Source organism: Chlamydotis macqueenii, chromosome 2 (genome assembly GCF_036417535.1).
Source record: "Chlamydotis macqueenii isolate bChlMac1 chromosome 2, bChlMac1.mat, whole genome shotgun sequence".
Classification (NCBI taxonomy): Eukaryota; Metazoa; Chordata; class Aves; order Otidiformes; family Otididae; genus Chlamydotis; species Chlamydotis macqueenii.
Genome location: NC_141557.1, coordinates 59196643 through 59221876, shown reverse-complemented (window position 1 = coordinate 59221876; position 25234 = coordinate 59196643). Strand labels below are relative to the sequence as shown.

The 25234-nt window shown below is 40.4% G+C and overlaps 1 protein-coding gene across 1 annotated transcript in view; it reads right to left on the bottom strand.

The window, feature by feature from the left end:
- The window catches only part of CNTNAP2 (contactin associated protein 2), a 1234090-nt gene that overhangs the window by 472078 nt on the left and 736778 nt on the right, over positions 1-25234 (bottom strand). Inside the window, exon 10 of the mRNA XM_086743072.1 lies at positions 7526-7697. Within this exon, the coding sequence (XP_086599198.1) occupies positions 7526-7697 (172 nt within the window). The remainder of the gene's footprint in view (positions 1-7525; positions 7698-25234) is intronic.

Here is a 25234-nt window from a genome sequence, read left to right as displayed (position 1 = left end):
ATGAACAAATAATCCACTTGCTCTAGAATATTATTTAATTAGCATACATTTTTCATAATATTAATATTTTTGTAAATTAAAGTATGTGTTGGTTTTGTTTAGTGACGGAGAGCTATGATGGCAGTTTCTCCAAGAAGCTGCTAGAAGTTTCCCCTTTGCCCAGTGGACTCGGCTGGGCCTAGGGCGGACCTGCTGCTGGCCAGGGCCGAGACAATTGGTAGCAGAATGTTCCTTGATAACGCCTCTGCAATAACATATTTAAGAAGAGGAAGAAAAAAAAAAAAAAAAAAAAAAGAGAAGATGTGAAGAAGCTGAGCGGGGGCAGGAGGTAGAGAGAGGCCCACGGAGAAGCAGAGATCCACCTGCAGCCTGTGGAGGACCCCACCTTGGGGCAGGCATATGCCTGAAGGAGGCTGTGGCCCATGGAGGGCCCGCTGGGGCAGCCATTCCGGGGAGACTGCACCTCGTGGAGAAACAAGCCATGCCAGAGCAGTTTATGAAGGACCGTGGCCTGTGCGTGGGACCCCACAATGGAGCAGGGGAGGAATGTGAGGAACTCATCCCCTGAGGAGAAAGGAACGGAGTAAAGCGACGTGTGATGAACTGACGATAACCCCCATTCCTTCTTCCCCTCTGTGCCGCTCGGGGTAGAAGGAGGTAGAGATAATTGATCGTAAAGTTAAGCTCAGGAAGAGGGAGGGGTGGGGGGAAGTTACTTTGTTCTCTTTCTCATTATCCTGCTTTGGTTTTAATAATAAATAAATAGTTTTCCCCAAGTCCAGAACAGTATTCGCCCATAAGAGTAACTTGAAGGATCTCTCCCTGTCCTTACCTCAAATCTTAAGCCTTTTTTTCTTATGTTATCTCTCCTTATTCCCTTGGAGGGTGAGGGGAGTGAGAGAGAGACTGTGTAGCTTGGTCCTGAACAGAGCTAAACTACAAAGTGAAATGCAGAGTTTATCTGGGATTAAACACTAGACAAAGAACAACTGAGCATTTTGGAGATTTCCAAATGTTTAGATATTCAGCTACAAGATGAAATAGAACTCATACAGTTACTTGGAAGAGTCTCATAAGAATGTTATTGACTGTGTAATATAGTTAAAGTGAATAAAGAAAAAAAGTTAAAAAAAAAATTGCAAAGGCATAAGCATAAAGCAGCATTCAAACCATCTGCATATCAAACTATTCTAATTTGCTTAAACAGGTACTGATTACACTATTAATTTCTTTAACAGCCTGGGTCATTAGTCATACTGTTCCACACACGGAACCTCACAGGTTTTCCATCTTCTGTTCATGCACTCCTACTCCATCCCTTGGTGCTCCTTTTTTTTTCTTGTGGAATCTTCCATGATATAATCAGCATAATTTCCTCTTTTTGGAGTTTTTAAGCTCCATTCTTGAGACTCTAAGGTCATTATATGTCACTACATAGTTGTCAGAGCATAGTCTAGTCAAGTAGAAAAAAGTCTCAGACCCTACTGCAAGCTAGACAGAGAGCCAACTGCTGTTACCGTTTCCGTTCTTTTATACCCGCAGGTCCTCTAACCATCACCAGGTGTCCCTTATCTTTTTCCCACCACCAGGTGTCCTCAATTTTGCTTCTTTTAGGAAGTCCCTTATTTTTCAATCCCAGGGCTTCTGATATTCATCACCTCCAACAATTATAGTCCTTGCTGAAAACTATAGAAAAGAAATATCTTCTTTCTCTCACCCCTTCCTTCTGTTCTTTACCTGTTCTGTGAAGGAACATTTCCATCCACTTCACACATTGGTTCCCTGCACATGCTTTATTTCTTGCTTTGTTGTTAATCTTTAAGAAACTCTGAAAACATCTCCTTTTATCCTTTATTTCTCCTCTATACTACTGAGTATATCCTTTTCAGTTCCCCAAATGTCCCTGTTCTGCACCTTCTTATGCATCTTCTTCTCCCAAAGTGTTCCTAGGTGTTCTAGAATGTGCTGATTACGCTGTTTTATTTCTCACTGCTCTTTTAATGAAAAACATAAATTAAAAACACAGATTACTTCACATCAATACCATTCTTAAAAATCTCAGAATGTTTTATGGAAGAGGAATTTGTTCTTCACCAGCCCTTAAGATTACCCTACTTAACATACAATGGTCTTTTGTTTTGTCTTCCTTCCTGTTTCATGCACTGACAAACACATTTTCATCATTATATTCTCAACAGTCACAATTTAGGTTGCATGTGGTTGTTCTTGTTCAAAGACTATCCTTGTTTGTCAGGGTCAGGAAAAAAAACAGGAGAAATCAACTTCAGCAAGGTGACTGTCCTGGTTCTGGCTAGGATAGAGCTAACATTCACCTGAGCTGGGAGGGGAACTGGAGCTGGTGGCCCCTATGACTGGGGGACACAGCTGGGATAGTTTATGAATTAGCCAACAGCTGAGGTAAGTTTACCCAAATTGGCCGAAGGGCTATTCCATCCTATGTGACCTCATGCTCAGTATAATAAGCGAGGAGGGGGCAGAGGGGGAGTCTCTTGCTACTTGAGAGGAAGCTGTGTATTGGGATTTGCTGTGAGCTATTGTACTGTATTTGTTTTCTATCTCTGTTTTGTTTTCTTCTGTTATTTCTCTTTTTTTTTCTTTTTTTTTCTTTTTTTTTTTTCCCCAACTCATGAGTTTTGCTGCCATTTCTTTACCAGTTCTCCCTTCTGTCCCACTGGAGGGTGAGGGGAGTGTGCGAGAGACTGTATAGCTTGGTCCTGAGTGGGGCTAAACTACAACAATGACATTTTAAAACTGTTGCTCTTTTCATGGCTTATTCTACAGAGTTAATACACATTCCACAATCATTCAAATAAGCTATGCATCATGTCCACCTGTCTCCCTTATTTTAGAGCTAGCAACTACAGGTCAATGATGTTTCCTTCCATTTGCAAATTCTGTAAATTAACAATTTTTAGCATCTAAGCAACTAATATTTTAATGTGTTCCACTCATCTGTCTTCAAATGGAGTACAATAGTGATAAATCTGAAAAAAAATGTTTGGATTTTTCCTCCTGAAGGTATTTTCTCGCTTTGCTAACACAATCAATGCAATAAGGATTCCATAAAATGATCCCCTTCCTACCCTGGCAAAGGGCAGCTGTGCCCTTTGTCTTCTTTGTCCATTTCACACTTTACTTGCTTAATTAGCTATTTGTGAAGAATTATTACTACTTGAATCATTCATGGATGTTAAATACTATTTCCATGTGCAGCTTAAATTAAATTGTTTTAGAATGACCTGGAATTGGCATTTTTGTATTTTAAAAACTACTGTTACGTTTTCCTTTACTGTTGAGCTCAGGGACATGGCACAGCTCCAACTGACAAACTTACATCCCCCTTGCAAGATCAGAAAGGAGTAGGGTGATTTTGGATAAAGAAGAATCAAGTGAAAAATACATTTCTGAGGAAAGTTTATTATAAAGTCTATGCTATTATTGTCACCAAAACACATGAAATAGCTAAGTAAGGTTGTTTTGAAGCAATAAAACCAGCTCATAACAATCCCAACAGCCCACAAGGTTATCTAAAAAATCTGCTCGTGTATTGCGGTCTTGGGGAGCTCACTTCTAATGACAGCTGGAAGGCCCAGCTAGTTTCTTGAAGAAACCAAAGTGCTGCATAGACATTTTCAATCAAGTAAGTATTATTATATCAGTATGTTATCTTTAAAACAACATATATTTTAATTCTCATCAGAGGATTTGTTTTGCAAGTTATCTGAATTTTTTCAACTGCATGCAAGGGAGAAAGTTTGTGAACACATGGGAAAACCCAATTCATTCAATGTCTTGGTGTTTCTCATGTCTCCTTTTTCTCTATTTTTACACTGTTTTCCCTTTTTTTAAAATGTGAGAGAATTGAGATTTTTTTTCATAGTTTCTGCAAAATTTTTTTTTACTAAGATATACTATGAACAGGAAGGTAATCAAATTATTCCTATTTCATGAATCTACAGAGTTTGTAAACTTGCAGCTGTCTATTGATCTGTGATAAATAATATGGCAGTTGTCACACTTTGGTATATAGAGCACAAGTGCCAGTATATTAAAAGCACTGTTACTATCACTATCATCTAAGCTATAACTTGTGTCTACGAAGTCACCTTTCTGGACTGAGACAGATTATGAAGTAAATGCACTTGAACATCTCTTTTTGAAAGGCAGCTTTGATCTCCATTTCCACATCAAAAATTTATATGGTTCCAAAGAGAAGTGGCAAGAGGAAGAGTAGAGAGAAAAAGTATGTGTAGGAAGTGGATTCCAGCCACACGGCCAGGAACATCTGCAGGCTAAAGTCATGGTATGGTTTCAGCTCTTCTCCAGTCCTATTTTACTTCCTTTTTGTGAATCTGTTTTGGGGACAAACCAACTGTAAAGCAGGTTTTGCTTCCAGTCTGGACATTGATATATCATCTGCTTCTTATGCAGAGCATTACAGGATGACGTCTGTCTTATTCCTTGCTGTCTGCCTCACTGCTGAACTGGCAGAGGAACGGGGAGAACAGAGGAAGGCCAGAAGCCTGAAGTCTACATAAAGAGCCAGAAGTGAAGAATTTTAAGACTATTTGCAAGGATGATTTTTAATTCCAAAGAAATTCTGTCTTGCTGCCAGTTACGCTGTGGCCATTTTCATGCACCAATGTACTTGCTGTGTTTTATTATTTAAATGAATTATTTCAAATTTTGATTGACACTCACATAGTCTAGAGAACGTGGCTGTATGTGATTAAAGCCGAATGCTGGCAATCTGTCATACAGTGTATCACCACAGCAGGTGAGCAATAATCACTCAGAAATGTTCTGCTGCACGTATCTGATTACTTACATCAATTCTTTAACATGAAATTGTTATTGAAAATTGGCATCTAATTAATTTCACTATGTTACAGAAGGAATCACACATTTATGAAACGCCAGAAGCAGCTACATGAACATTCTTGGTGCTGCATTTTATTCTCCATTTCTGTCATTTCACCTCTTATGGTACACAGATATTTTCCTTAAAATTGGCATGTGTTCTACATAATCTACATCAACAGATTGGACACTATATTTTGAAATCATTTTCATATCTTCTCATTGTGATTTTCTGATTAAAATCCATAATTCTAGCCACGATGAAGTCAGGCAACCTTTAGAATTCTCTGAGACTACTGGGATAAATTGGTTGTGAGTAATAATTCCTGTTCAATGTCCTGTGTGAAAATCCTAGTACATCTGTACCATCTGGACTGTAACAACAACTTAGTCTGTTAATGATAAATAAAGAAGGCTTATATGGACCTGTACTGTCACAAGCAGTACAGCATGTTGATCACTGTGGTAACAATGCAACTTCCATTGCTAATACAATTAAAGTTAATTAAGATACAGAAACAGGTATGATTATTTTTTCTCAGTAGCATTTTGACTGTCTGTAATTACTATACAGATATCTGCATAAAATTATATGCATTTATACTATTTGGCCACTGGTAGAAAGAGAATGTTACTTAGCTTTGGTGTTCCCTTTCAATAAGATCTCAACTTGTAGTCTTTGCAATAGCAAAATGCTCATGAGAGGAGGAGAAGACTAAGAATAAAAAAGACACTGGTTCAACAATTTTATCTCCCAAGTACAAGTGTAATACTCTAACATGACTACTCTTAAACATCTTAAAAAAAATACTGCAACTAAAATGCCCATAACACTTCCATACAAGGCAGGTGTTCGGTTTGGCAGAACCTGAGGCTTTGGATGCAGTTAACTCTAGGTGGGTGCGACATGAAAACTCGCCATCCTCAGTATCTTTTGTCAAGTTTTTATAGAGAAAACTGTCCCCTCCTTCCTATCTGCTCCGGCTAATGATGAAAAATGCTACTGTTTACAACTTCATATTTTTCCCGCCAACCAAATGGCTGACATCTGCAGTAATTCACTGTGACAGCTTATCTTTTTGCCCAGTGGGGGTCCTCACTGAAGTATGGCTATGAAAGCAATTTCCACGTTGGTGATGACTGAAGTCTTTATGATTCAGAGCCAAACAAGTTAAAAAAAGCAGGAGGATCCCAGCATCACAGCCACAAGTATCTTCCCATTTCAAAGGAAATAAAATTAAGCTAATAGATAGCACATGTGGTACTTGGATCCTTTAAAATAAACCCACATATAAAAATATTATATATAGTGGCATGTTTAACAGAAGTGCTTGTAATCTCTGATTTGCAGATGTTAATAAGACAGCCATGAAAATCCAGTCAGATCTAAAGCTCGGCATTATTACTTTTAGTCAAAGTGTTTGTTTAGAAGTGCAAACTACAAAAATAAACTTCATCATGGGAAAACAACAAACTATATTACATCTCAATCCTTAAAAAAAAAGGTAACTAACCCCAAGAAAATTCTATAGATACTATTTTAATTTTCTATGATTATACAATTGTTACTCTGCTTGCAACACAATCTCCTAATGCTTAGAAAGCACGAATGTAACACATATAGTTTTACTTTATATAATGAGGAAGATATCAAAGTCCAAGATCTTTGCTGATGACATCCAGAGTCACTCAGCCTGTGGAACCTCCATCCTTAGAGATACTCAAAACTCGACTGAACATGACCCTGAGCAATCTGATGTAGCTTTGAAGTTGGCTCTGCATTCAGCGGGGCTTGGATCACATGAACTCCAGTGGTTGCTTGTTACCTGAATTATTCTAGGGTTCTATGATCTTGTAATCCTTGCTTCTTTCAAAGTAGAATTCTAAAAAGTCATTTTCAGCTTTCTGAAACCCATTTTGTAATGGGTTTAATATGTAGGTAATTTTCATTATAAGCCAAGCTGCCTGCATTCAGGAGTTGGGCTACTTGCTCTTTCCTTGTCTTTCTAACTATTTTCTTTTTTTTCGCTAACAGAAAAGAAACTACTAAGCAGAAGCAACAGAAATCAGCACAGATAAGTGGTTGAAAAGGTAGAGCTCAAAGCAAAACCTACCTTAATTCTGAATTACTCTTCTCAGTTTGGAAAAAAACCCAACTCACTAAGCATTATTTTAATAAAATTTGAGCATTTATTACATTGCATAGTTGTGCAAGCATGTGGAATTCTTTTAGTTCTCTGAGGAATTCAGTGAAGGTAGAGACACTGAAGCCAGGAAGCACAACCTCTAGTTGCAAAAAGATCTCCATAACAGCCATCTAAAAACAGATAAAACGTTGTAACTTTTCAAGAGAGTTCCCTCTATTCAAGCAAGCCATATTATTGACAAGAGCTCCTCTCCTCCCCCTCCTCTGCCTGTAAGTGGGGAGACTGGAGATATGCTTTCCAATGCACCCTGCAGAATCTGCAACATAAAGACGTCATCTCCATGGTCTAAGCATGGTTCCCACTGCTAAAAAGGTAGGACTGCCTTGATGTGACCACTGGCAGTGTAAGAACCACATTTTCTGTATCACTGTATGTTTTCAGAATATGCAGGAAATGTATCAGTGTATCAGAATATCACTGATGTCTCAACAACTTACCTATCAATAATAGCACACATGTCAATGGTGACATTGGCAAAGCTTCCCAGCTGGCCTTGCTCCACTGCATGCAAATCCACCAGCTGATCATCCACATGAATAAACTGCATACATCCTTGAAATGAATGCTGAAATAGCGAGTGATCTGAGTCATTCATCTGTACAGGAAACCCTGTAAAGCAGCAGAATAAAGAACATTATTAACTTCATATACTATTACTCAAGACAGTATTTTTTTCATAGGAAAAGACATGTTTTCTAGATGGGGAAAGAAAATGGCAAGGTGGGAAGGAAATATTATACAGTTATTGGATTACATTGTAATGTCATTGATTTAAGTCATTGGCAACTACCTGCAAGAATGTATACAGTACAGCTGATTATTCTTTCAATAATTTTTATCGACAGGATGGAAGTCTTCTGCTACCCTTCTCCTCCTCCTACCAGCCCTGTATTGTTGTTTCTCATTACTTTTCCCTTCATACAAAGATTAAAGGAATAGGAAAAGGTTCCATCTCCTTGCTATATTTTAGGAATCACATTCTCATTTCTCAGATTTTTCTGAGAAAAATGTTTTCCATGTATTCCATGAAGTCAATTTCCAATTCAGCTTTCTCTAGAACTAGGCTTCCTGGGAAATGAAGCTGGAAACTTTCTGCAAACTTAAAATTAGCTCTAAAGTCTAATGTCCTGGCCCACTTCTGAGGAATCTGAGGACATTCTGTAGTATTTTCATTTTTGCTCTGAATACATTCATTTGCCTGTCTTTATGAAGGTGGTTTATAAGAGATGAGAATGAATTAATGTCTTTACTCAGGCTAAAAGGCAGGGAGACAGAGGATGTTTGCATGTAATTGTTTAACTGAATGCCCTTCAGAAGTGAATGTGTCAATTTATTTCAGAAAAATGTCCTTGATAAGACAGTGGGGAGCCTCATTCACTACTTATAAATCTTTAAAAATGAACTACCTGAAAAAGCTTCAAGAAAATAATTTAGACAGAATCTGCTTAAGATGAGAGCCCAACAGAAGAGAGAGGGGCTAACAACAGTTTGTTGGTAAAGAAGGTAAAAAGTCTGAAAAATGTAAAATGGTTTTGGAGATTTCAGCTAGGAAGATGACTAGCCATGCAGTTCTTGACTGACAAGGGTAAAAAAATCACACATATTTCTTTTAGTAGTGTTCTGGTTTTATTTAGTGGGGGGGGCGGGGGCTAAGCTGCTAGAAGTTGCTCCCCTTTGTTCAGTGGACTCGGCCAGGCCTAGGGTAGATCTGCTGCTGGCCAAGGCCAAGTCAATTGCTAGCAGAATGTTCCCTGATAACGCCTCTGCGATAAGATATTTAAGAAGGGGAAAACAGGAAAAAAAAAAAAAAAAGGAGGAGGAGAAGATGTGAAGAAGCTGAGTGGGGGCAGAGAGGGGGAGGTGTGAGCCTTGTGGGCCTTGCAGGCCTCACCCTCTGGCCGCCTGGCAGGAGGCCATCTGGGCCTGACTCAACCCAGCCCAGCTGCAAGAAGTGGAGAGGAGAGGAGATGAGATGGATGATGTGAAGAGATCCTGAGAGGCGTCTGCCTGCCTGTTGTGAAGAATTTCTTGTGAGAGGAACAGCTGCAGATGTCAAGGTCAGTGAAGAAGGAGGGGGAGGAGTAATGCTGCTCCTGGCCAGAATTCCCCTGCAGCCTGTGGCGAAGAGCATGGTGGAGCAGGTTGTCCCCCTGCAGCCCATGGAGGCCCATGGAGGAGCAGAGATCCACCTGCAGCCTGTGGAGGATCCCGGGCAGCTGTTCTGGAGGAACTGCACATGGAAGAGATGACCCACACCGGAGCAGTTTCACGAAGGACTGTGGCCCATGGGAGGGACCCCATGAAGGAGCAGGGGAGGAATGTGAGGAGTTCTTCCCCGATGACAAAGCAGCGTTGTAAAGCGACGTGCGATGAACTGACCGTAACCCCCATTCCCTCTTGCCCCCTGTGCCGCTCGGGGGTGGGGGGAAGGTGGTAGAGATAATGTTAAGCCCGGGAAGAGGGACGGGTGGGGGAAGGTTATCTTGTTCTCTGTCTCATTATCCTGCTTTGATTTTAGTAATAAATGAATAGTTTTACCCAAGCCCATAACGGTAACTTTAAGGATTTTCTCCCTGTCCTTATCTCAAACCTCAAGCCTTTTTTCTTACATTATCTCTCCCTATTCTCTCGGAGGGTGTGGGGAGTGAGACAGAGACTGGGTAGTGTGGCCACCACTGAGGCTGAACTATGACAGGTAGCTAAGACAGATTATACAGCTCCCATTCCTTCTCCCACTTTCCTACTCAGTTTCTGATCCCCAATGCCTTACTGCTTTCTTCTACAGCATAGAAGCAGCTCTCTGTGGACACAGGAGAATAACAGATTATTGACATTGTTTGAACAGTAGCAGGAAAAGGGAATTAACCTAATTTTAAATTCTGTTCCTGAATACAGTTTACCATCTGCCACACAAATAGTTGGATTGAATAAAAGAGAGGGCAATTAATAGAGGGCAGAAACAAGCAACTGGAGCTTGAGGACAGATGCTGCTTAGTGTGGCACCTATTACTAAAAAAATCCCAGATACACATAAGTCTTCCCCAAAATAAAATTAAGACCCATTTTAACTGAAAGGCTTTGCCAGAACATTCATATGACCGGTAATGTTTTTTTACGGTCTTCTAAAACAGATTTGCCCATCAGCTAAAATTACTTCTGGTAGCTCCTAAATTTCCCTGAGTCACTTCAGTAAGCACTCACTTCAGGTTTCACTGGTGGCACCACAGAATTCATCAGGGATGTTCTAGTAATTAAGCAGTGACCATGCTAAAAGTCAGCTCTGACAGGTATTTCAAGAAATTGAGCAAAGGCTTGTCTTGAGGTCATAACACCTTTGGAGCAAAATGCTGTCACTATCGCAGGTAGCCATAAACTGCTACGAGAAAGATAAATAACCCTCTCACACTAATAGACATCAGAAGGAGAAGGAAAAACTCCTAGGAATCCCCCATTGCCTAGCTAGTGCATAATAACCTCATCAGACCAACTGCTCCCCATCAAAACTGTGCTAATCCTAGACTGTGGGAATTGTTATTTTGGTTTGGCAGAAAAGTCAAGTTGTAGGGACAGGATTTATATTCTCTTCCTAGTATGTGCATTAGCTAGTGACTTACCTGATGAAAAGAGGATGAGGCTTTCAGAAACCTGCCTCCTATTTTTTTTAAAAACTTGTTCTTTAGAGTGGCTGATTAAAGCCCTTCATCTGAGGCTTTACAGACAACAGAACAGACAAACAACTAAATTCTCCACTGTTTCGTGGATGCAAGCACAGTATTTGCATGTTTCTATCAGGTGTCTTCTCCAGTTTTATTTACATCGCTCACTCTTTCAGTATAGTTGCCTCTTTCTCAAACTGTCACTGCAACTACCCCTGTAACTCCTTCTCAGCAAGAAGCCAAAACCAACACTGAGCACATGGTTGTTCAGATCTTCAGTGCACTGGCAGAGCTGTACAGGAAACCTGTGTATTATCTTCCAGTTCAAAGCGCTTTCACAATGCCTTTGTTTTAAGTATTGAATTAAAGGTCACAAACACTGAGGTAAACTGTTAGAAACATTCAAGGATGTTATATGGATATATTCGAATATAATGAAAGATTATCCACCATCCTACAAGTACTAAGATCACAAACTAGAGCCACAATTCAGTCTTCACATCTAAAAGAGCATGATCCAAATAACTAATCCAAAAAATTATTATTAGATTCAGCAATATATTCCAACAAATTACTACCAACATTTGATAGCATTTGAGAACTAACCACAGAGGCATTTAAATATGTGATTCTCAGCCTCACTGTATCTGAAGTATCAGTTCCCGACCTACACTATATTAGCATACAGTTATTGGTCTCTGGGACACATTCTGCACTTTGCTGCTGGTTGAACCTGCAAAGAGGAAAGTGTTGACTGGGTCCCTCAGGCTGAGAGGAGACTCCAAGTCCCTGGGTCCCCAGGCTGGGCCCCACTGACTGGGGTAGGAGGGAGTTATGTGCTGGAGCAGCTGGAGGTGGTGGCTGCTCCTAACCTAACTACAGAAATCAAGCTTTCCTCTATTACCCAAGAGAGCAGTGTACATAGAGCATTAGACAGTTTGGGATTCTGAATTTTGCTATATCTATCAATGGATGAAGACAATAAATGGCCCACTCATATGTCTTTTGATCGTCTTCCTCCTACGCCCTTTGCTATTTCTAGTAATGTAAGGAACTGGAAGAGGCAGGGGTTTTATGCATTTGTACAGTACTTTGCATAAATTGTGAAGCTAACTGGGTGTCAAGGTACTTAATGACTTATTTGCATAAGTCTTCACTGATAAGGGCTCTAGCCACATCACCCAAGCAGCAGAAGGCAAAAGCAGGGACTGGGAGAATGAAGAACTGCCCACTATACCAGAAGAGCAGGTTCAAGACCATCTAAGGAACCTGAAGGTGCACAAGTCCATGGGACCTGATGAGATGCATCCGCGGGTCCTGAGGGAACTGGCGGATGAAGTTGCCAAGCTGCTTGCCATCATATTTGAGAAGTCGTGGCAGTCTGGTGAGGTTCCTGATGACCGGAAAAGGGGTAACATAACCTCAATTTTTAAAAAGAGAAACAAGGAAGATCTGGGGAACTACATGCCAGTCAGTCTCACCTCTGTGCCTGGCAAGGTCATGGAGCAGATTCTCCTGGAAACCATGCTAAGAAACATGGAATACAAGGAAGTGACTGGCGACAGCCAACATGGCTTCACTAAGGGCAGATCGTGCCTGACCAGTATGGTGGCCTTCTGTCACGGGTTACAGAATTTGGTGGACAAGGGATGAGCAACTGACGTCATCTACCTGGACTTGTGCAAGGCATTTGACACTGTCTCACATGACATCCTTGTCTCTAAACTGGAGAGACATGGATCTGAAGACGGACCACTTAGTGGATAAGAAATTGGCTCGATGGCCGTGCTCAGAGACTGGTGGTCAACAGCTCGAAGACCAAGCCGAGATCGATGATAAGTGGCGTCCCTCAGGGGTCCGTGTTGGGCTTGGCCCTGTTCAACATCTTTGTTGGCAACATGAACAGTGGGATGGAGTGCACCCTCGCAAGTTTGCCAACAACACCAAGCTGTGTGGTGCAGTCAGCAAGCTGGAGGGAAGAGATTCCATCCAGAGGGACCTTGACAGGCTGGAGAGGTGGGCCCGTGCCAACCTCATGAAGTTCAAGTAGGCCAAGTGCAAGGTCCTGCACCTGGGTCATGGCAATCCCAGGCACAAATACAGGCTGGGCAGAGAATGGAACGAGACCAGCCCTGAGGAGAAGGACTTGGGAGTGCTGGTGGATGAGAAGCTCAACATGAGCCAACAATGTGCACTTGCAGCCCAGAAAGCCAACCACATCCTGGGCTGCATCAAAAGAAGTGTGGCCAGCAGGTCAAGGAAGGTGATTCTGCCCCTGTACTCTGCTCTCGTGAGACCCCACCTGGAGTACTGTGTCCAGTTCTGGAGCCCCCAACATAAGAAGGACATGGACCTGTTGGAGTGAGTCCAGAGGATGGCCACAAAGATGATCAGAGGGCTGAAGCACCTCTCCTATGAGGACAGGCTGAGAGAGTTGGGGCTGTTCAGCCTGGAGAAGAGGAGGCTCCAGGGAGACCTTATAGTAGTCTTCCAATACCTAAAGGGCATCTACAGGAAAGATGGGGAGAAACTCTTTAACAGCGCCTGTTGTGAAAGGACAAGGAGTAATGGTTTTAAAATAGAAGGAAGTAGATTCAGAGTAGACATAAGGAAAAAATTGTTTACAATGAGGGTTGTGGAAAACTGGAACAGGTTACCCAGAGAGGTGGTGGATGCCCCATCCCTGGAAACATTCAAGGCCACATCGGACGGGGCTCTGAGCAACCTGATCTAGTGGAAGATGTCCCTGTTCCTTGCAGGGGGTTTGGACTAGATGACCTTTAAAGGTCCCCTCCAACCCTAACTATTCTATGATTCTATGATTTCAGTCATGCTATTACAGTAACAGACAGTTATGTAAAGAGATAATTTCAAACAACTATCCATGGGGAATGGGAAAATCATGGGGTTTTTGAACCACAAGCTTCTCACAAACCAGCCTTCTCTAACGTCATTTCTTTTCTTCTTTAAAATTGTTGCCATAGCTTAGACAAACTTCTCTGAATGTTAATAAACATACTGTTATGTAATGAGTTTACCACATGGCAAAGCAACTAAATAAGCCTTTTACATTTACATTGTTTTTGAACTATTTGGTATACAATCTAATGCCTATTAATATTGCCGGGATCCGGACAATTCAGACAACTCCAGTCCAAGTCATCTGGCACAAATCTTCTGCCTCAAACATAATCCTGGAAATGACCTAGTACCATGCAGTTGTTATTTCAATACACATGACTATGCCTTCCCCTTCCAGATTTCCATTATTGAGACATAATTAACTTCCTCATCCTTCCTACAGTGAATGAAAATAATGAATTCTATAATGAATGAAGTTCTATAACCAAGGCTAACAGTAATGCTGTCACTAGACAGGCTTAATAATGGATGAAAGATTTGGACAGCACTGTATCAATCCTCTTGCTGACAAGAAAATACGTACATTTTTAAAATGCACATAAATGCAACTTGGACAGTTTAAAACAACGTTCATGATTATGATTACAGATGGACCTTAAAGTCAGGCATGCTCCCTTATCCTCTAATTTCCACATCTCTGACTTTTTCCATACAAAATCTGAACCTTAACATTTCATTTTTCACACTTTAAGCATGAAGAGATGGATTATCCTGCAAAGGTCAGACATTGATTGAATCTGAATTTTCCCCAGAGTTCAAGGAAATTTGTTTCCAGGACTTCATTCTGAACTACCAAACACAGAACAGCCAAAATTCTAGATCCAGCTCCTGATCTTAGTTCAAATTTGCAAGAAAAATTAGAACATTTATAATTTTGATTCATGATATTTTTTATGTTAAAAGTCACTTTAATATGATAAAATAAATATAAAAATACATTATAATCGGTATAATAAGATACCTATGAAATAAAACCAAAATTTTTTTACAGTGTCAAGATCTATTATTCCTGTCTTCCAATCGCCAGACTAAGGTTCTATCAAAGACATTGTAAGAAAGGAAGTCAAAGGAAGAATACATTGAGATTTGTGGTATAATAATGAAAGAACATACAGTCAGAGCATGTTATAAAACATCTGATGCATTACTGGTTTCTGAGATCTGACCTAAGAATGAAAGACCTAAGAATGATCTGACCTAGATTCTGAACACATAATTAGAGATTATTTTGTATCCCTACGTGAAACACTCAGATTCTGTCTGACGCATAATGCAAATTCTATTGTGACAAGAAGACAATTTTTCTCCACAGCTTGTAAGAACACCTCATCATTATATATTTTTTTTTACTTCTATTTTATTTGTAGGTTAATGATGGGCTGATGTTTGTATACAAATGGTACCTGGTATTTTACTTTTTAAAATTAAAGAATACATCTCTTTTTTTAAAAAAAAAAAAGTAACTATTACCTTAGATATCTAAATGGTAGTTGCTTGGGTAGCTGCAGAATCTAGTAATCAATAGAAAAAGTGACTGATCTCAAGTCTGACAGTGATTTTTATTTGCATGGTATTTCAAGTATATGTTCTGGATCCTTGCTATGCAGAATGAGAGGAAGGAAACAAAATTCTTTATTTGTCAGGATAAATAGCAGCACAGTATCATTAAGGGTCAAGAAATTTTCAAACTTTCTATACATATCATATAGAGTTAAAAGATGTTACTCTGAACCCACAGAACAAAACTCAAATTCAGTGCATAGCAATGTACTTAGATTCAAGATATAGCCGGCGTTTTATATGCTAATGAACAGGAGAAGACACTAAAAGAAAAGCTCAATACACCTACCTACTGAAGTGACTAGGCATGATTAACAGGCCTGAGCCAGAGCTGACCCATGGATAATCCATATCGCATTGTTATATTCAGCAAGATTGTGTTGTTTTAATTATAACTTCTTCAGTATACACGGAGTGTGAGAAAGTACATCATAAGAACGGGTAACAGCTCTTTGGCCTTGTGTATGAAAAAACAGAAGATACACAAGAGAAAAGCATTACATCACAGAAACTCCCTTGTTTCTTCTTTTGAGCTCTGGCCAAGGTCTAGGCGGGATCCAATGGGGTAGGTGAAACCAGATGATTCTGCATTTTAGACTAATGAAAGAAAGTTGTTTATTTAGCATTATAAAAAGGCTGGATCCGCCTGCAGCGACTTTGGAGACCTCACCTACGAGTGGACACACTGCGTAGGACCTCTCAATTGCCGGGACAGGCTCTCCAAATCCTCACTGCAATGGGGCTCCCCAACGACTGTGGATCTCGATGATGGCAATGTATTAATAGGGCAATTGGTGATGTATCTTTCTTTATCACTATGCTTATTTTCATGTAGTAATGATCAAATGCATTACCTTACCTGGCAGCATTTTCTACCAGTAGAGCATTGGCACAGGTTGCCCAGAGAGGTAGTAGATGCCCCATCCCTGGAAATGTTCAAGGCCAGGTTGGATGAGACCCTGAGCAACCTGATCTAATCCCTGCTGCTTGCAGGGGGGTTGGACTAGAAGACCTTTGGAGGTCCCTTCCAACTCAAACCATTCTATGATTCTAAATGCTATTACTATTAATCTGCTGACAATCACTACTTATCCTTTATTACCTTCTCTATTTGAATAAATCAAGTGAAACTTAATTTTGTGGAATATTTTGGTATTTGACTCTTTTGTGCTGATGCTGCTCTGTAGTAAAACACCTACCCAAATTCACTGTAGTATTTTTATGGTTGTTTCAGTCAGAACAGGATTGAATTCATAGTGTGAAGTGGAACACAGGCAATAACTTTGGAAAACTAGAAGCTTCCTGCTCCAAGACCATGAAATAAACTAAAGTAAACAAATTGCAGAACGGATGAATGACATGAGTTAAAATGGAATTTTTTTTTTCACTTAATTGCATCTCTGTAAAGCTACAGAAATGCTCAAAAAAGCACACACAAATAATTTCTAAGTATTTGAACGAATATGGGACCAGCAGTGGAGGTTTCAACAGAATAATGCCTTTTTAACTCCAGTTATAATTCTGTATTTGAAAGTCCCTTCCAACGCTAACCATTCTGTGATTCTATTATTCTAATATGAGGACTAACGATGAGTTTTGCTAAGACATTTGGATCCCATGTCTAGCAACTACAAGAACTGTCCTGAAAATAAACAAGACTTCAGAGTCTCCCAGCTCAGCGGAGTGCAGAAAGGAAATCAGAATGAGAACTACATTTTTTTTCTGTGTGTATTTGCTGAGAAAGTCACCAACCTCTGGAATGAGGCATTTCCTAAATAAATTAATCTTTACTTTTCCCTTTATTGTTTCATTTATGGAAACATAGAGGTCAAATGCAAGGCAGCGCATTCTATCCCAATAAATGTAAATTACTAACCTAAAAAAACCCAAATGTGTCTAAATACAGAGAGAGAAAAGCACACTTAACTACTGCTAGAGCTCAGAACAAGAGGAAGTTGTACTTCTAGCATTCCTGGGGCACACATGAGCCCTCTAGATAAAACAGTCTAGCATTAATGAAGTCTCTGCTGGACTTTGAAAAATCTTCTCTGCACATATCATCCATATTATGATGAAAATGTTTAATCAGATCTCATAAGATCTGGCAGCATTTTCTACCAGTGGAGTGACTCCTGGTTTGTTTCATCTCCTCAGGAAATCTGGTTCTCAGCCAGACTCTCTTCTATAGAAATATTTTATTGCCAGCTGTCTGCTTATTAATTGAAGCCGTTCTGGAAAAGCATTGAGATTTTTCAGTCTCTCTGTACACTAGCATTCCTTAATCCTCATTTAGATTTTGCTTTGGTGTATTGACACTGATTCAGTACCTACCAGTTCTTAATGAGATCAAATTATTTTAAAAGTAGCTTCTAGGACCTCTCTCATAGTATTCTCAGATAGAAATCTTCAATGAAAAAGAACCTGTTGCAAACCAGGTACAATAGCAGTTCATTTGAAAGTTGCTGCTGCAGACTTAGCTTCCCTAAGAGCAATACTAGGCATTACAAATCCAAGGATATACCCACAGACACTGAAATTTCATAAGATCAACAATGTCTTAGTGGTGGAAGAGAACAACATACTGTTTGAAAAAACAGTTTACTTATGAAGCATTTAATGACAGCTTTATGCTCTTTTGGTTCTTAGAACAAAGGCCATTCTGTTTCCTAGCAGAGGAAAAGTAAACAAATTAATGTAATATTTTGGATATCATCTGAAAAAAACATAAACAATGAAAATATTTTCTGCTGTTTTTAAATTAAGGCATTATTACGTTTATAAGTAAGCTCTCATGAAAAACATGTGGTGTATAAACAGCTGAAACCCTAAAATATTAAATCAGCAAGAACTCTGTTTTGATATAAACTCAAAAGCAGTCCTGATCTTCCTGTTCAGACAAATTCTTCTTCAAATGACTGGAAACAAGAGCAATAGCAGCAAGTTTCCATCATCACTTTTATGACATGGAGGGAAGTATAAGAATTATCATTATTACCAGTCTTGGCTAATTTAAGTCAATCTAACACTTCATTGCAATTTATATCTTATTTTATTGGATATGATAGAAAATACAGAAAGCCATATAATGTATTTTCAAGTTGCAGCAAATCTGTACATTATACTACCCATCTAATATATGCTATTCATAGGCTCTCTATTTTGTAACAAAGAGAATAAATGTACACTAGACTTTTCAAAGTTACTGCTACTTCACTTCTACCAAAAATCCCCCATGAAGATAAAAAAATGTCTAGAGACTGCTGGAGATAATTACCCTTAGAGAGATATACAATACTCAAAATAAAATACTCAATAAAATACTTAATCACTATTTATGGCCTCTAAGAGATGAGGTGGAGATTACACTGTTGGCATTAATTGTGTAATCTTATTTGCTGCTCCTACATCAGCTTATTTTGTATTTTTATGTACTGCAAAGTTCTGCCTACACTATCACTAAGGTGAATTTACTTCAGATAAAAATAGTAGTACAGAACTCATTGGACCAATTCAGCTCCAAATCCACGTGATTTACTTCTACCAAATTCCACCTAAGAGATTTATATTTTAATAAACAATATTCTTTTTCAGTCTGGTTAACAACGGTACCAAAATTAAAGTATTTAGTGTTGAGTGGCTAACCACCCAGGAAAAACAACTCTGAGCTACAGTTTGTATGACCACAATACATCACTTTGGAGTAAACTGCATCAGTTTGAACTGAGTTTTGGTTTAGGTACTTTACACACACTATTTCTAGCTTCATTCACTGCATGTTCTCCGGTATTCCAAATTTTCTCTTTGCTCCTACTGCCCTGTATGAACTATAACCACAGAGAGTACCAACCAAGAAAACAGAATTATCTCTTGGTTGCAAAGACTGTTGGAAATAAATGCTTCTACATATATAAATTTTGAAAAGTTACCTGATTTAAAGTGCATTCAGATATTCAGTGCATCTTAAATGTCTATTCTGACACTTCTATTAGCAATAACTTCCAGGTTTTGAACATTTCAGACTTCCAAAACTACCTTAGGCATGTTAATAATTGGTGATAAGTATATCACCATATAGATGGTTCCTATAGGTCAAAATTAAGAATGTCCATTAAATATATCAGGTGGATTTAAAGATTAACATTGTTGCTTTTTAATGGGTAAGCTAAAAAAAAATAATTAATTGGAGGTTTAAGAATTATCTTAATCATTTTCATATTTTGCAAAGCGTGACTTTTCCTGGATTAATTGTATTTTTGTTCTGCAATTGACAGAAAATTATATTAGCTGAGCAATGAAACTACATACGGCAGGAGGAGCTGGAAGCCATTGTGGAGCGGGATAGCTCTGACTTAGTCACTGTCACAGAAACATGGTGGGATGACTCTTGTAACTGGAGTGCTGCAATGGACGGCTACAAGCTCTTCAGAAGGGATAGGCAAGTATGGAGAGGAGGTGGGGTGGCTCTGTATGTCAGGGAGTGTTTTCATTGCGTACAGCTCAATTATAGTGATGATAAGGTTGAATGCTTATGGGTAAGGATGAGGGGGAAGGCCAATGAGGCAGGTATCCTACTGGGAGTCTGTTATAGACCACCCAACCAGGATGAAGAGGCAGATGAGGCATTCTACAAGCAGCTGGAAGAAGTCTTACAATTGTGAGCCCTTTTTCTCATGGGGGACTTCAACTTGCCAAATGTCTCCTGGAAATACAACACAGCAGAGACGAAATAGCCTAGGAGGTTCCTGGAATGTGTGGAAGATAACTTCCTGACACAGCTGGTAAGCGAGTCTGATAAGGGAGGTACCTCGCTCGATCTGCTGTTAACTAACAGAGAAGGGCAGGTGGGAGATGTGGCGGTCGGAGGCCGTCTTGGGCTTAGCTACCATGAAATGATAGAGTTTTCAGTTATTGGAGAGGTAAAGAGAGGGGTCAGCAAAACTGCTACTGGACTTCCAGATGGCAGACTTTGGCCTGTTCAGGACACTGGTGGACAAAGTCCCTTGGGAGGCAGTCCTGAAGGGTAAAGGGGTCCAGGAAGGCTGGACATTCTTCAAGAGGGAAGTCTTAAAGGTGCAGGAGTAGGCTGTACCCACATGCTGTAAGACAAACCGGCAGGAGAGACGACGAGCCTAGCTGCACAGGAAGCTTTTGCTAGGATTCAGGGAAAAAAGGAGAGTCTACAGCTCTTGGAAGATGGGGCAGGCAACTCAAGAAGAGTACAGGGAGCTTGCAAGGTCATGTAGAGAGAAAATTAGAAAGGCAAAAGCTCAGCTACAACTCAATCTGGACACTGTTGTAAGAGATAACAAAAAATGTTTTTACAAATACATTAACAACAAAAAGAGAGCCAAAGAGAATATCCATTCTTTATTGGATGCTGGGGGGGAACATTATCATCAAGGATGAGGAAAAGGCTGAGGTACTTAATTCCTTCTTTGCCTCAGTCTTTAATAGCCAGACCAGTTATCCCCAGAGTGTTCAGCCCCCTCAGCTGGAAGACAGGGACAGAGAGCAGAATTACACCCCGACAATCCAGGAGAAGGCAGTTATCAACTAGCTATGCCACCTGGACACTCACAAGTCTATAAGGCCAGGTGGGATCCACTCGAGGGTACTGTGGGAGCAGGCAGAATAGCTTGCCAAGCCATTCTCCATCATCTGTCAGCACTCCTGGTTAACAGGGGAGGTCTCAGGTGATTGGAAGCTTGCCAGTGTGACGCTCATCTACAAGAAGGGTTGGAAAGAGGATCTGAGGAACTACAGGCCTGTCAGCCTGATCTTGGTCCCAGGCAAGATTATGGAGCGGTTCATCTTGAGTGCGCTCACCAGGCACGTGCAGGACAACCAGGGGATCAGGCCCAGACCACACAGATTCATCAAGGGCAGGTCCTGCTTGACCAACCTGATCTCCTTCTATGACCAGGTGGCCTGCCTAGTGGATGATGTGAAGGCTATGGATGTTATCTACCTGGACTTTATCAAAGCCTTTGACACTGTCTCCCACAGCATTTCCTAGAGAAGCTGGTGGCTTACGGCTTGGACAGCTGTACCCTGCAATAGGTTAAAGACTGTCTAGATGGCCGAGCCCAGAGAGCTGTGGTGAACAGAGTTAACTCCAGTTGGTGGCCGGTCACAAATGGTGTTCCCCAGGACTCAGTCCTGGTGTCAGTTCCATTCAATATATTTATCAACGATCTGGATGAGGGGATTGAGTGCTCCCTCAATAAGTTTGCAGATGACACCAAACTGGGCGGGAGTGTCAATCTGCTTAAGGGTAGGAAGGCATTGCAGAGGGATCTGGACAGGCTGGATCGATGGGCCAAGGTGAACTGTATGAGGTTCAACAAGGCCAAGAGTCAGGTCCTACACTTTTGTCACAACAACCCCATGCAATGCTACAGGCTTGGGGAAGAGTCGCTGGAAAGCTGCCCAGTGGAAAGGGACCTGGGGGTGCTGGTCGACAACTGGCTGAACTTGAGCCAGTAGTGTGCCCAGGTGGCCAAGAAGGCCAACAGCATTCTGGCTTGTATCAGGAACAGTGTGGCCAGCGGGAGTAGGGAAGTGATCGTGCCCCTGTACTCGGCACTGGTGAGGCTGCACCTCAACTACTGTGTGCAGTTTTGGGCCCCTTAGTAGAAGAAGGACGTTGAGTTGCTGGAGTACATCCAGAGAAGGGTAATGAAGCTGCTGAAGGATCTGAAGAAGAAGTCTTATAAGGAGCGGCTGAGGGAACTGGGATTGTTTAGTCTAGAGAAGAGGAGCCTGAGGAGAGACCTCATTGCTCTCTACGACTACCTGAAAGGAGGTTGTAGGGAGACGGGTGTTGGTTTCTTCTCCCAAGTAACAAGTGATAGGACGAGAGAAAATGGCCTCAAGCTGCAGCAGGGCAGGTTTAGGTTGGATATTAGGAAGTACTTCTTTACTGAAAGACTGGTCAGGCACTGGATCAGGCTGCCCAAGGAAGTGGTGGATTCACTACCCCTGAAGGTGTTCAAAGGATGTGTAGATGTGGCACTTCAGGACATGGTTTAGTAGGGATAGTGGTGGTAGGTTGACGGTTGGACTTGATCTTGGAGGTCTTTTCCAACCTTAAAGATTCTATGATTCCACATACATTAAGTTCTGTAGGGCTTAGTGGAATCCCTACAAACAGTCACTAAAAAGCTGCCCTTATCCTTATTAAAATCTTATGTAAAAAAGACTTGGTAATTAATTTTAAAATCTTAGCATAACAAACTATAGAACTGATCAACAATTTTTTACCTATTCTCTTATGTATTCAGTTTATAATAACTGTAAAGACATGTGACATAAAAATGTACCAAGGTACTTTTCTTATTAATTGTCATTTTTTACTATTTATTAAATGAAGACAAGATGAAAGAAAGGCAGGATAAAGAGGGAAAATCACATGGTGACTCTGGTACTTCAAAAGTAAACACAACGCTGTGATTAGTAGTCCCTCCACTTTTTAATAGATTAACTATGCCATATTGTTGTATTATGAGATATTTATAACTATCTGAATTACATATCCATTTGGGCAAACTCGATCCTTTCACTTAATAAAGTATTACGCATCTTTAACTCAGTGGTAGAATAGAAATTAGTATCCCTTTCTTCAGGTGGTCATGATTTAAATAACACTTAGCTTTCTTATCTCTGTATAGAAACACAAATACAGAACTAGATCGCCAGTAGATTGTCTTTCTAAATTTAGAAAGAAATAACAAAGAGTCTCTACATCGTAAACACACACATTCTTTCCTTTCTGAATCGGAGTTAATTTATCTGTAGCATATAATTTGTACCTGTAGTTCAAGTGAGAAGTTAGCAACCCTTAACATTTTTATAACTGAAAAGCACTCATATAGCAGCACATATTCAACCTGTATTAATGTTAGAAAGAAATCCATATAATAAATCAGAATTACTTCTAGTCAACAATAACAACAAAATCCATTGTATGTTATCTCCATAATTTTTAAAAACTATTATGAGTGCAAACATTTCACTAAAGAAACGAAAGTCTATTTGTCTCTTACTACTAAGACTTGAATATAAGAAAGAATCATCATTTTGCTATCTTTTTAAAAACTTGATGCTCTCTCTCTCTCTCTCTCAAAAAAGGAGATTAAAATATTATCATTTTAGAAACCGAGCTTCAACCTTTGTACAATTAGAAAATTAAAGAAAAGAATTGTTGGGTTGCGCTGCATTTCTACTTTTTCAGTTTATCCAGCCTTCACTCTGTTAAAAGTCTGCTCACTCAAAACAAGGTGTATCAACAGGAGAAAATTTGTAGAAGGTAATATACAGAAATTACTTTAATGTCAACCATCTGTCTTTTTTTAATTAGGAAAAAAAACACAAAAAAAATGTTTTTAAAGAAACTGAAAGAAATTTCAAACTGAAACCGCAAAACAACCCCTTAAGAAGCATAACCCTTAACAATCTTTCTTCCAGTATTAATACCAAGTCCCCTCGAGCCACGCTGATTTCTTAACACACCAAGGCTGTCCATTCAAAAGCACAGCAGGCATAGCAGCAAAGGCCTCATATAGCAATCATAAAGTCAACAGGAGGGCTTTTTTAATAACAAGTTACAGGACTGAACTGTGACAAATTCTGTTAGGCTCATTAAAAGTTCCTTGAAAGTGCTTTAAGATGGCATGTCTTGATTGACTCACATCAGAAGAAAATATGCTATTTGTTAAAAGAACTGTGCTTATTTCCTTGAAAGAAGGTTTATTTTTCGTTTTCCTGGAAGCACACCCTGGAAAGTACACAGTGAAAATAATGTTACTGATATGCCACAGCCAAGATGGATTTCCTCCTACTGCAAAGCTGAAGGATTCCTACCAAAATGACTAAAGCATTTCAATGTGTTAAGGAAAGCTACGTAAAGAATAATACTGCCCAAACATAAAATAAATCCTACTTTTAAAATTTTTTTCTGTCGTTTGAAGTAATATTTATACTCTTAAAGGTTCAAAATAATTATGAAAATTATGATGGAGGAATTTTAAAAGATATCATAGAATCAATCATAGAATGGACAGGGTTGGAGGGGACCTTTAAAGGTCATCTAGTCCAACCCCCTGCAAGGAGCAGGGACATCCCCAACTAGAACAGGTTGCCCAGAGCCTCATCCAGCCTGGTCTTGAACGTTTCCAGAGATGGAGCGTCCACCACCTTTCTGAGCAACGTGTTCCAGTGTTCTGTAACTCGCATCGTAAAAAATTTTTTCCTAATTTCCAATCTAAATCTACCCCCCACTATTTTAAAACCATTACTCCTTGTCTTATTGCAACAGGCCCTACTAAACAGCCTCTCCCCATCTTTCTTGTAGGCCCCCTTGAGGTACTGGAAGACCTCTATAAGGTCTCCCTGGAGCCTCCTCTTCTCCAGGCTGAACAGCACCAACTCTCTCAGCCTGTCCTCATAGGAAAGGTGTTTCAGCCCTCTTATCATCTTTGTGGCCCTCCTCTCGACTTTCTCCAACTGGTCCATGTCCTTCTTGTGTTGGGGACTCCAGAACTGGACACAGTACTCCAGGTGGGGTCTCACAAGGGCAGAGTAGATGGGGAGAATCACCTCCCTCGACCTGCTGGCCACACTCCTCTTGATGCAGCCCACGATGCAATTGGCCTTCTGGGCCACAAGGGTGCATTGCCTGCTCATGTTAAGCTTCTCATCCACCAGCACTCCCAAGTCCTTCTCCTCAGGGCTGCTCTCAATCCATTCCCCACCCAGCCTGTATTTGTGCCTGGGATTGCCATGACCCAGGTGCAGGACCTTGCACTTGGCCTGGTTGAACTTCATGAGGTTGGCACGGGCCCACCTCTCCAGCCTGTCAAGGTCCCTCTGGATGGCATCCCTCCCTTCCAGCGTGTCGACGGCACCACACAACTTGGTGTCATCGGCAAACTTGCTGAGGGTGCACTCTATCCCACTGTCCATGTCGCCGACAAAGATGTTGAACAGGGCTGGGCCCAGCACGGAACC